This window comes from Gossypium raimondii, chromosome 2 (genome assembly GCF_025698545.1).
Source record: "Gossypium raimondii isolate GPD5lz chromosome 2, ASM2569854v1, whole genome shotgun sequence".
In the NCBI taxonomy this organism is placed as follows: domain Eukaryota; kingdom Viridiplantae; phylum Streptophyta; class Magnoliopsida; order Malvales; family Malvaceae; genus Gossypium; species Gossypium raimondii.
Genome location: NC_068566.1, coordinates 39145502 through 39158281, shown reverse-complemented (window position 1 = coordinate 39158281; position 12780 = coordinate 39145502). Strand labels below are relative to the sequence as shown.

The following is a 12780-nucleotide window of genomic DNA, read 5'->3' as shown; positions in this document are numbered from 1 at the left end:
CTTTGAATGATCATGTTGGGCATGTTAAATTAGTATTGGATGTGTTAAGGCATGAACAACTCTTTGCTAATCTTGAAAAATGCACATTTTGTATGGATAAGCTTTTTTTTTGGGTTTTGTGATAAGTTTTACAGGAATCCATGTGCATGAGGAGAAGGTAAAGGAAATTAAAGAATGGCCTATCCTTAAAACTGTTTCTGAGGTAAGGTCTTTCCTTGGGTTAGCCGGTTTCTACCGCATGTTTGTTCGTAACTTTTCCACAATTGCTTCGCCTTTGACTGCACTTATTGAAAAGGATGTATCTTTTCATTGGACAGATAAGCAAGAATTAGCATTTAATGAACTTAAAGATAAATTGTGTAATGCTCCTATTCTTGTTTTACCTAATTTTGAAAAGACCTTTGAGATTGAATGTGATGCTTCTGGTGTAGGTATAGGTGCCGTCCTCATGCAAGATAGTAAACCACTAGCCTACTTTAGTGAGAAACTTGGTGGAGCACATTTGAACTAGTCAACCTATGATAAAGATTTGTATGCCTTGGTAAGGGAATTAGAAGTTTGGCAACATTACCTTTTACCAAAGGAGTTTGTGATTCACACTGACCATGAATCACTTAAGCACTTAAAGGGACAAGGTAAGTTGAGCAAGCGACATGCGAGGTGGGTTGAATTCATTGAATCTTTTCCTTATGTTATAAGGTATAAGAAATGTAAAGATAATATTGTGGCTGATGCTCTATCAAGGAGGTACACTTTACTTAGTACTTTGCATACTAAGTTATTAGGTTTTGAGTATCTCAAAGATTTATATGCCACTGATTCTGATTTTGCAAGCATTTATGACACATGTGAACATGGTGCATTTCACAAATTTTATAAGCATGATGGCTATCTTTTTCGAAATAATAGACTATGTTTACCAAAGTGTTCAATGCGAGAATTGTTGGTTTGAGAGGCTCATAGTGGTGGTTTTATGGGTCATTTTAGAGTCACTAAGACTTATGATGTTTTACATGAGCATTTTTATTGACCTAACATGCGAAAACTTGTTGAGAAAATTTGCTCTACTTGCATTACTTGTAAACAAGCTAAATCCACTGTGATGCCTCATGGTCTATATACTCCTCTTCCTGTTCCTAGTTCACCTTTGACTGACATTTCAATGGATTTTGTAATAGGTTTACCAAGGACAAAGTGTGGACGAGATAGCATCTTTGTGCTTGTGGATCGATTTTCTAAAATGGCTCATTTCATTCCATGCCATAAGACTGATGATGCAACCTATGTTGCCAATCTATTTTTCCACGAAGTTGTGAGATTACATGGAATCCCAAGGACTATCGTTTCCGATAGAGATGCAAAATTTCTTAGTCACTTTTGGAAGGTGTTATGGGGTAAGTTAGGTACTAAACTACTTTACTCTACTACATGCCACCCTCAAACTGATGGTCAAACCGAGGTGGTAAATCGAGTTTTGGGATCTTTGCTTAGAGCCATAATAGGTAAGAATGTTAAATCTTGGGAAGAATGGATACCCTATGTTGAGCTTGCTTATAATCATTCTGTTCATTCTTCCACAGGTTTTACTCCTTTTGAGATTGTATATGGCTTTAATCCACTTACTGTTTTAGATTTGCTTCCTTTACCTTTGAATGAGATTGCTAATTTAGATGGTGAAAGGAAAGCTGATTTAGTGAAAGAGATCCATGAGAAGGCTCGTAAAGCCATTGAGAAAAAGAATGAGTCCAATGCACATCGAGCTAATAAAGGGTGAAAGCAAGTCTTGTTTGAACCTGGAGATTGGGTATGGGTACATATGAGGAAGGAAAGATTTCCTTCTAAGAGAAAGAATAAACTTGATGCACGAAGGGATGGATCATTCCAAGTACTCGAGAAAATAAATGACAATGCTTATCGCATTGATCTTCCTGGTGAGTATAGTGTTAGTGCTACTTTCAATGTTTCTGATCTTTCTCCTTTTGAATTTGATGTAGGTTCAGATTCGAGGACGAATCTTCTTGAAGAGGGGGAGAATGATACGAGCCAAGGAGGTGACACTCAAGGGGTTGTTTTTCCTAGTGGTCCAATCACTCGAAGTAAGGCACGACAATTAAAATCAAAGATGAATGCTTTTGTCCAAGACCTTGTTGCTACAAATTTAAGTCATCATGTTCACGACGTTCACAAATACGGGAATGCAATTCACTAGACCAATCTTAGAATAGTGAAAGCCCATGAATTGGTGGATTAATCTTTTATGTATCTTATTATTATTATTTACTTAATTCTCATTGGTTGGGACACATCACTTATGAGTTAAGTAATTTTATTGGTTAGGTTATTATTTATTTATTTTCTTAGATAATTTTAAAGAGTTTTATTAGGATTCAATTACTTTTGAAAGAGTTTTATTAGGATTCAATTACTCTTGTAATTTGCCTATAAATAGGCTTGCTTTCTACTTATTGGGGGAGGGGAATAAAAAGAGAGTATTTGTTTTCTTCCAAATTTGTGTGAGGCAAATTTTTGAGAGTAGAGTGATTCTTCTCTTGCTATTTAGTTTGGAGTTTGTTACTTTCGAGGGTATTTCGGAGTTACAAATATTCAAATTTCTTTCCCGTTCATCGGTGTTTCTAGAGGTTCTTCTTCTAGGGATTTCGTATGGAGCCGCTCAATCATTGGCGTTTTTGGTTACAAGTTAACCAAGGGTTCCATAGGGCAAATCTATCCTTTTATTATTATTATTATTATTATTATTATTATTATTATTATTTAACTAATTTTATTTATTCTCGTTTTATTTCTAATTTGTGTTTCTTTTGTGTCTAGATCCGGGTTTTCCGCATCATTAAGGGTGTTACAGATGGTCATGCCCTCGTCAAACACACAGCCGTGTCTCGCATACGACCACCCACACAGCTAGGGACATGCCCGTGTGGCGTCAACAAATTGGTTTTTCGGCTTTCGCCGAAACTCGATTTTCTACGTTTTGGGAACACACCTGGTTCGTTTTAGATGCTACAGCAACCTCGAGCCCTTCAAAACCTAAAAAATAGCATCCCAATCGCCCATTAGCAATCAATTTACGAATCGAGACACAATCCTAAAATAACACACATAACTTACCAATGACACGAACAATCACTAGCGCGACTTAAGCTATCGGAGTAGAACTCAACCGCTCACCACCTTCTCTTACACCATAAATTTGCGAAAATCAATCCCTTACTACACACCAAATCACCCAAAACAAAAGGGTATAGCCCTAACTAGCGTTTTGGAAATCAAAAGTTACAGAAACACCAAAATCTCACTTACTAAATGAACGAAAGAAGACGGAAATCCTAACATGTAAAGATTTGATGACAGTTTGAATAGAATAGGAAGAGATAGTAAAAGGGAGAAAGGACGAAAATATAGAAAATAGGGATAACAAAACTGACATCAGACTTTCTTTTAGAAGAGAGAGAAAATTTGAAAAAAAAATAAAACAAAATAAAAATTTGATCACAATCCCAGCACCCCACTAACAACTCCACCTCAGAATTTCAAGACCACTCAAACTCTCTCAGCCAACCGAAACAAAAATAACATCCACGCTCGCGCAAGAATTTGAACACATGACCTCTAACACACTAACTTTTTACCACTCAAACCAGCAAACTCATTCTAATATGAATAAGTAAACAATTTTCTATAAGCCCACTCAATAAGGATAAGGCTTGAATCTAAAATAACAAATTTGGCAAAAGGGAGACTTGAACCTAAGACCTCCTACACACACCCAGAACACTTAACCACTGAAGCAAATACACATTTGTGTTAAGATTTACAGAAATGAAAATAAATTAAGCAGAGTGTTACATTCTTCGTCTTTCTCCTTCAAGATGTTCGTTTCACTTTTAGCTACAATAGGAGCAATTCAATACAAAACAACATCATTTATCCATTCTAAAACTAAAACTAATAAAAACAAACTTAAATATGCATGATTATTCATATTAACAACTTAAGTTTTCTAGTTCGAAATTCGCATATCTTTCAACTCGATTATCCATTTTCAATTCCGTCTTCACCAAAGTATTCACTGCTTCACAAGCTATCATTTAGTAACAGTTACACAAAATGACCAATATTCTCTACTTCCCCTTTAGCATGACCAAATATACCAAATAAACTTTTCATCCATTTTTGTTTCTTTTTCACACTTCTAAGAAGCTAGAATTCATCTTCTAATAATTTCCTATCCAAAAATTTGTCTATTTCACTTAAGTTGTCTAAGCTTCCATCAATGTCCTTTAATGGCAACTTCCAAAATACTTGATAAAAAAACTATTTGTATATATATGTAAAGCAAATTTCAAAGATTCAAAATTTATAAAAAAAATTGAAGAAAACCATACCTTAAGCTTGAAATTGAAGGAAAATGATGAAAGGGTTTTTTTCTTTATTTTCCCCAATCTTTGGTGAGAAAGATGAGAAAGAACTTATCTTTCTCTCTTTATATATATTATAATATTTAACAAATTACTATTATTTTAAATAAAATGTTAAATAATAATTATTTAATGAAAATATCATTTAAAGTCATCATGAAACTTTTGATTTTTTTAAGTAATAGAAAAATTGTCATTATGTCCTTTTCATCAAAATAAAATAGGATAATTACACTTTAGTCTCTATACTTTTCTAACTTATTCAATTTAATTCCTAAACTTAATACTAAATTTTTAACTTAACCATATACTCTTACTAATAATCCTCTGTATTTTCGTGTCTGGCGATTTTCTCTAAAAACAATCATAATTTCTTATACTATTATTTATTTATAGATTACTTATTTAAGAACTCCTACCGTGTATATATATATATATATATATTTTTTTTTCAGTGGGTATGTTACACCCTGAGCTGAGCCCCAACCAGCTATCTGAGATTTTTACTCGGCTATTAAAAGCAGCTCTCACATGTTGGTCAAATTTACTATAATGACACTCACAACACATCAAAAACAAAAGTTTTCTTAAAGACCAACTTCCATAAATCAATTATTGGTCATAATCGCGACAAAGACAACAATGGGGTTTTTCTTAAAGATGTAAATTATAAACTTAATTTTTAGAACAAGTACAATGAAATCAAACCGAACCTTGCGAGGTTGAAGAAAGTGGTGCTTCGTTCTTGGCACTTGCATTTGCAGCAGTATCCACCGATGGGGGTGTATAGATTCTAGCTTTCTTGAGAATTTCAGTAACAACCCAATGCTTACGGTTGGTCAACGGCCTAGAAGAATCTAATTTAACCTTTTGAGAATAAAGAGTTCATCATTTTCAGTAATTTACATATAGTTGGACTATTTACAGAAATCTCGGATAGCAGGTTGGGGCTCAACTAAGGGGCGGTGGTTGGCTGGTGCGAACAGCTGAGCAGAGTGGGGAAGCAGGGTCTGAGTCGATCCTGGAGGAGACAGCTTCGGACGGTGACCATTGAACTTCTGGGGTCGAAACCCAAGTTCAGAAAATAATAAAATGATTTATTTTAGTTAATAATTAGAAGTGGGTAAATTATATTTTAATCTTTTAAAGCGATATGCAGTTCATAAATAATAAATTATATGATGTGATATTTAATGATTGATTTATACGTTAAAAAAAGTTATATCAGATTTTTGTTAGAGTTTTTAATAAGAATGATTAAAATAAATAAATTATATAATATATGTGTTTAAATTATAAATTTTTTATTTCAAATACTTAAAATGAGAAATTTTTTTTTATAGTTGAGTGATTTTTTTGTGTAGCTGGTTAAAAAGAGTAGCACGTAATGGTCCGTTGGGTTTTATTTAAATTGACTTATCATGGATGTTAGGTTGTTGGGGTTATAATAATCTTTGAGCTGCCATTCTTTCAGCAACTACAATTCCTTTCTATTTACACTCTTCAAACTGACTGTCAAATCTCCAACCATTTTCTGTAGCATTGGATACCATTTATATAACAGCCACTTTTCCCCAGTCAATTTCCCGAACTGTCCTTTGTAAAACAACGTTGGAGAGGTAGCTTAGAAATCAAAACAAATAAAAGCAGCAGTGACAACTAACAAGCAAGATTTGTGTACAATGCTTCATTGGGGGCAAGGGCATTATGGTAGTTCAGCAATGTGCATTTATTTATTGTGCTGAAACTGGGCCTTCTATATATAACAATGGAATTGGAATTGAGGAGGTCATGGATCAGCTTAGGGGTAAACTGTTCTACTTTGTAATGTTTCTTGCTCAAATGAGTATTCCAATCAATGTTACATTAATTTGCTTGTATGGATGTGTTACTGAGATGCTCATTTGAGCAAGCAATGTTAAAAGTGGAAGTTTCTTTACCACCCGCCTTTTCTTCCTCTCCTTTGCAGCCCATACCCAAAAGCAGAGTTCACATGTGTCAGGTAATTTTAACTCTTGCATTTTCTATTATGCACAAACTTTACTCTCTACATGCAACTCATCTAAGTATATTTTGTACTATATGATTCAATACTTATACAAGAAAGACTGCATTTACATTTTATATAATATAAATTGCCGATAGTAAAGTCCCAAGTAGTTTTACTTAGAGTTTGCAAACGGGGATTTGAGTGGGATTTAAATTTTTTTAAGAGTTAATTATTTTAAATTTAGATCGGTTTGGACCAAACAAAGTTGGGAGTTAAACAATTTTGAATCTTTTCAAATTTAACTTTTATATAATAATCATAAAAAGTAGAGATATGTATATAACACAATTAAAATTGCTTATTACATAGTATAACTTTTATAAACATAATCAATATCACTACATGAAAAGTAAAGGTTAAAACCCAATCCAAATTAAGAGTAGTATTTCTTTCAATAATATATTATATATTATTTATTATATACATGTGTAGTAATATCATAAATTATACTTAACTAGTTGTACTATTTATTAGGCAATATTATATCTTTTACTATAATTTATAATTATATTCTATTAAGTAATACTATATCTTTTCTTTTACTATAATGTATAAATAGTGGTTAAGTAGCCACTAGCGTAGCGGCAAACGATTTGTGTTGCTTAGGTCATTGTTGACATTAGGTTTGGATTCAAACATGGATAATTCCTTCTTATTATCCCTTGGTTAAAATAAATAGTTATATTAACAGTTATACAATATATTATTATATTATGTTACTATATCACATCCAGCCAAACCGTTTTGATTTTATAAAAGGTTAAATTCTTTAGCAGGTCCTTTTACTATACGCTTTGGGAGTAAATTAGTCCCCTATTATAAAAGCGAGAAATTTAATCCTTGGATAAAATTGTAAACAACAGTAAGTTTGAAGTAAAAAAGCATTATTGTTATAACCCAACTATTGGCTGATTGCATTGAAAATTGATAGGTACAATGATTTGATCAAAATTGATAAAGAATCCACTAAAAACTAATTAAAAGATCGTTCGAACCAATTAGAAGCTAATTTGAATATTTAATTTTATTGTTATAATTTATACACAAAATGTTTATGTTTCATTATTATATTAATGTGTTTATTAATTTTTTGAAAATATTATCCTTTTAATCTTTATGATTTTTTTAAAAGGAAAATTCATTAATTCATTTTATGAATGCGACCATATAACTTGGAGGGAAATAAAAACTCATTGTAGGCGGTGAAGAACAAATTCCATCAATTCAACAAAGACTTTAGCCCCAACATCAATAGAACATTATGACACGTTGACAATTAACTCTGCCATAATTTAAGCACAACATATCTAGAGTAATTGTAAGTGGTGAGCAAAAGTCGACAAAATAACCAAACATCTACCAAACTAGAGAGGACAACAACAAAACCATCCCTAAAATTACTTGCCAAAAGTAAGACTATATGCATAAGGAAACATCCAAAATTTAAGACTTATTAAACAATAAAAAAAACATATAATACTTAACATGATTCCAAACTAATATTTGAAATTATTTATTATTTTGAAATACTCTCAAAGTAAAAACAAATTAAGAAGCCGACTAAGAGCCACCATTTGAGTATCTATGACCAACCCACTTTCCAAGAGAAATTGTTGGTGGCTGGTGGAGGTTCAACGACGACAGACACAATCATTTGGTATCACCATTGAATAAAACAAAATAGAAGAAACAATCAACTCGAAGAAAAAAAAATTAAGATGAACTTTTAGAATTTTAAAATAACTGAAAAGAAAGTAAACAATTTGGTCAGCGCACCCAATAATTTAGGTATTTATAAAATCTTCATCCGAAGCTTAACTTAAAATTTGAATTTTATGCTCTGTAATGTTGCTGTGAAAGTTGGATTGGATTCTCTGTGCTTGTATATATATTAGGATTTAGGAGCTATCCTTCCAACTTAAGCTAATAAGGAACTCAAAACTGGTCTTTTAATAATTCCTTCTCCATAATGCAAGAAAAGATTATTCCTTGCCAGTCCCAGATGAACTAAAGTAAGATCTGACTGACAACCTTAATTTATTGTCCCAAATCTCATTCATTTCAATACCAAGCAAAGACACAAAGCTAGCGCAACTTCATCTAAAGCACCCACAGAAACAATTAATAATGCTTTTGTTGACATGCTTTATGTCTCAGTACCCGGTTCTTGAACCATTGTTGTCCCCACAATGCATCATTCACCATCTACCTCCTATTTGGTAATGCTAATTTCTTTTTTTCTGGCATCAAAATTTCTACTCTTCCCAGGTATGGAATTTATGAATATTCCACATGATTTCAAGGATAGAAGCGGTAATGATTTCATTAGGTCTTTTTTTTTTTTATCTAGGAGTCGAAGGGACAATTGGGGTCAACTATGGCACCGTCGCTAGCAACCTCCCTCCACCAGCTCAAGTGGCGCATTTCCTTGTAGAATCCACCATCATCAGCCGCGTTCGGTTGTTTGACGCCGACTCCAACATTCTAAAAGCCTTTGCCCACACCGGCATTGCCATCTCTGTAACTGTTCCAAATGATGAAATTCCTCGCCTTACCAAACTGAATTTTGCTCAACAATGGGTGGAAAACAATATCCAACCTTACACACCGAACACAAATATCGTCCGTATTTTAGTAGGCAATGAAGTACTATCAACAGCAAACAAATTGTTGATAGGAAGTGTAGTCCCTGCTATGCAAAATCTCCACTCTGCCCTTTTCGAAGCTTCATTAGACCGTAGAATCCAAGTCTCCACACCGCACTCTTTAGGCATTATCTCAAATTCAAGCCCACCGTCGACCGCAATGTTTCGACAAGGATACGATACTTATGTACTTAAACCCTTGCTTAGCTTCCTTAGAGCTACAAATTCACCTTTTATGGTAAATCCATATCCATTTTTTGGTTGCTCACTTGATACACTCGATTTTGCCTTGTTTCGGCCTAATGCTGGAGTGTTGGATGAAAACACAGGGCATGTTTACACAAATATGTTCGATGCTCAGTTAGATTCGGTCTTCTCGGCCATGAAATTCTTAGGATTTGATGATGTCGAGATTGTTATAGCTGAAACCGGTTGGCCATCAATGGGGGACTCCACCCAAGTTGGTGTTGATGCAAAGAGTGCAGCTGAGTACAACGGCAACTTGATACGACACGTAATATCTGGTGCTGGCACACCACTAATGCCCAACCGCACATTTGAGACCTACATTTTTGCGCTTTTCAATGAGGATCTCAAGGAAGGGCCAACATGTGAGAGAAATTTTGGGCTATTCCACACAAATATGACACCCGTTTATGACAACTGGATCCTACGGCGCATGACAGCTGCTGCTGCTGCCAATTTTCACCCTGTTACGTGTTTGTTGGTCATTACCATTGGCTTTCTAGTTCTAGCAATCAATCATCATGGTGAAATATAAATATAATCGTTAGAGGACAGTTAGAAAATTTAAGTGCAAATCTTGGAAAATCGAGGCCCCTTTTCACAAAATCAACACCGGATCTGCAAAGATACGTTGCAATCATGTTTGTAAACTTTTGGCGTCAATCGTCCTAAAATTTTCCTTTTTTCTGTCGGTTTTGGATTTGAAACCAATTTCTAAGTTTTTGTTATTTAATTATTTCCTTCTCTTTCTAATTTAATTTAAGGGCTAAATATCAATTTTATCTATAAACTTTTGTTTAATATACAATTTAACATATGCATTATTGGACTTTGATGGTGACTGACTTGACAACAGGGCTGAAAGTATCAGTGTAGTCAAACCCTGTCACTTGAGAAAAACCCTTGCCAACTAAGCGAGTCTTGCACCTAGCAATAGTGCCATCAGAATGCCTTTTGATTTTAAACAGCCACTTGCAACAAATGGGGGTTCTCCCAGGTGGTAAAGGACCAAGGACCAGGTATTGTTTTTCATGAGAGCATCGTACTCTTGTTGAGTAGCTTGTTTCCAATGAGGAAAAGAAAAAGCTTCTTCAATAGTTTGAGGTTCCCTGTCAACCAACTCAGTAGAAAAAACTTTGGACTTATAAACCCCACACTTATCTCTGGTTAGCATAGGATGCACATTGATGGTAGTTCGAGTGGGAGCAATGGAAGCAACAAGAGGAGCATCAAAAACAACAACTAAACCATAAACAGTTGGAGAATCATGTGGAGAAACAAGTGATGAGAGTTCTGAAGAACGAACTCTATCAGCACCATCTACAAGAGGAGAAGAGAGAGCAGCTGAAACTGAAGTCAAAACTGGAGTTAAAACCTCGGCATCATTAGTGGATCCGCAAATAGTAAGAGGAGAAACAAACTCAGAAAAAGGAGTTGCAGGTGCCTGAGAATGAACAGACACAGAACCATATGAACGTTCCTCACACGCCTTAGAGGCCTCACCATTGAGACCGAAATAGAAACCAACCTTCATCAAACACCACATGTCTAGTGATAAAGATTCTACCAGTTGCATCAAGACACTTATAACCCTTGTGGGAGGGATTGTACCCAAGAAATGTGCAAGGTTGAGATGGAAATTGAAGTTTGTGATTATTGTAACGAAGGAATTACAATGTTGGAAAATCTAGTTCTAACATGGTTTTTTTCACAAGAAAAAAATAAAATTTGAAAATCGAGAGATTTGTTATATTTATAGAAATAAATTTTTCTCAAAATTGAACTTGTTTTTTAGGCTAGACGGATTTTTGTTGTTCTTAACTTTCAACCGGATGACCTTTTCTATTATTCTCGTATCACGAATTGATTCGAGTGTGAGCTTGAATGAATTCAAATCAAACAAAGAATCAGAAATTATTTACTTTACTTTCAATGGGAATGTAAAACTCTCTTTAATAGAAACTGGTAGAATTGTTATTCCCAAAAAATATAAATTCTTACTATTTTCGATTAGAATAACAATATCTCAAAGTTATATTTAACTTATTATATTGTTATTAGCTTTACTGGTGCCATCTATTTATAGAGAAAAGAAGTGAAACCCTTGTTGAATTAGTAGAAGTCTATTTAATAGAAAATCAACTTCTTATTTGAAATAGGAGAGAGAGGGCCTAATAGGGTGTGTTTCTCCTCATATGTATTATGATGCAGATTCGTGCCTCTCCTGTATTGAGTTCAATTATACATGTTTCCTGGACTTTTAACCCAACACTTTATAATTTAATCCAACCCAATACATGAATTTTTATTTGTCAAAATAGACATTATTTATTAAATTAATTTTCCAATTAAATAATTTTCTCAACTCAATTCTAATTTTGTTAAAATCATGACAACTTTACCGTAAAAGAATCTATGAAAAAATATATTTAATTTCTACATTTAATGGATTCACAATGACCAATTAATTTAATTCCATTTTCGAACTTCAAGTAATTAGATAATAATTCGAAAAACTTTAATTAATTCTCAGGTCATATCCATACTAAGTGAGAAACCATATTCGTTTCCGAATGTAACTCATTTCTATCCAGTTCTGTTAATTTGATTCAATATGCAATTCATTTTTTGTTTCAATGAGCTAGCGGAGGGATCGATTGGACATATAAGATCAGGGATCAAATGATTTATAATTAAATTCCAGCTTTTCGCCTATAAATTATAAACTCATTTAGTCACGAAGTCATTCCACTATAGTATCGTGACTAGGCTCTCCCTAATAACATACCATTACGAAAGCTACTCAACCAGTGCTCGTCCAATGACCTTGTCATAAGTGTGTTACCCTTATATGATATCCTTAATCTCTTTCGGATAAACCCCCTCCCATTATGATCCTATTTTATCTCATTGTAACAATTACATCTTCCTTCATAAAAAGTCAATTACTATCAAATAATAATTAAGTCATTCATCACAAAAAAGAACAACCCGTGACCACATTTACTTTTCATCTACTATGTAATGCCATTGAGAGAATATCATTTAACCATGTATTGGGCTATGAGTTCCACTATTTTAAATGAGGCTACATACTACTGAAGTTGCATATCCAGCGCACCAGTTTTCGGTTCCTTATCTATTTGAACTCAGACTTTTATTTACATCAAAATATACGAGTCACGCATACATAGTCCATCAGCCAGTTAGTTTGTTGTTTCGAGTTACTATCAGAACAGAGCATTTGAACTTGTAAGGGCGATACGAAAAAAAATTGACTATCTTGATTTGAAGTTTTAATGAATTCTCAATTTCGGCTTTGGGTTCTTTTACCATTTGTATGTATGTGTGTATGTATGTATGCATGTATAGGGAGAGAGAAAGAGTTTTTTTTTCCAATACT

General features: G+C 33.8%; 1 protein-coding gene across 1 annotated transcript; it reads left to right on the top strand.

The window, feature by feature from the left end:
• Positions 1-6448: 6448 nt before the first annotated feature.
• On the top strand, positions 6449-10303 carry LOC105788699 (glucan endo-1,3-beta-glucosidase). The gene is made up of 2 exons (XM_012615706.2): positions 6449-8754; positions 8837-10303. Exons 1-2 carry the CDS (start codon positions 8676-8678, stop codon positions 9910-9912), a joined length of 1155 nt encoding a protein of 384 aa, XP_012471160.1. The 5' UTR covers positions 6449-8675; the 3' UTR covers positions 9913-10303.
• Positions 10304-12780: the final 2477 nt, after the last annotated feature.

Coding starts and splice junctions, on each gene's coding strand:
- LOC105788699 (XM_012615706.2), top strand. CDS start 8,676: ATGCATCATTCACCATCTACCTCCTATTTGGTAATGCTAATTTCTTTT. Junction 8,755..8,836: donor AAAATTTCTACTCTTCCCAG/GTATGGAATTTA, acceptor TTTTTTATCTAG/GAGTCGAAGGGACAATTGGG.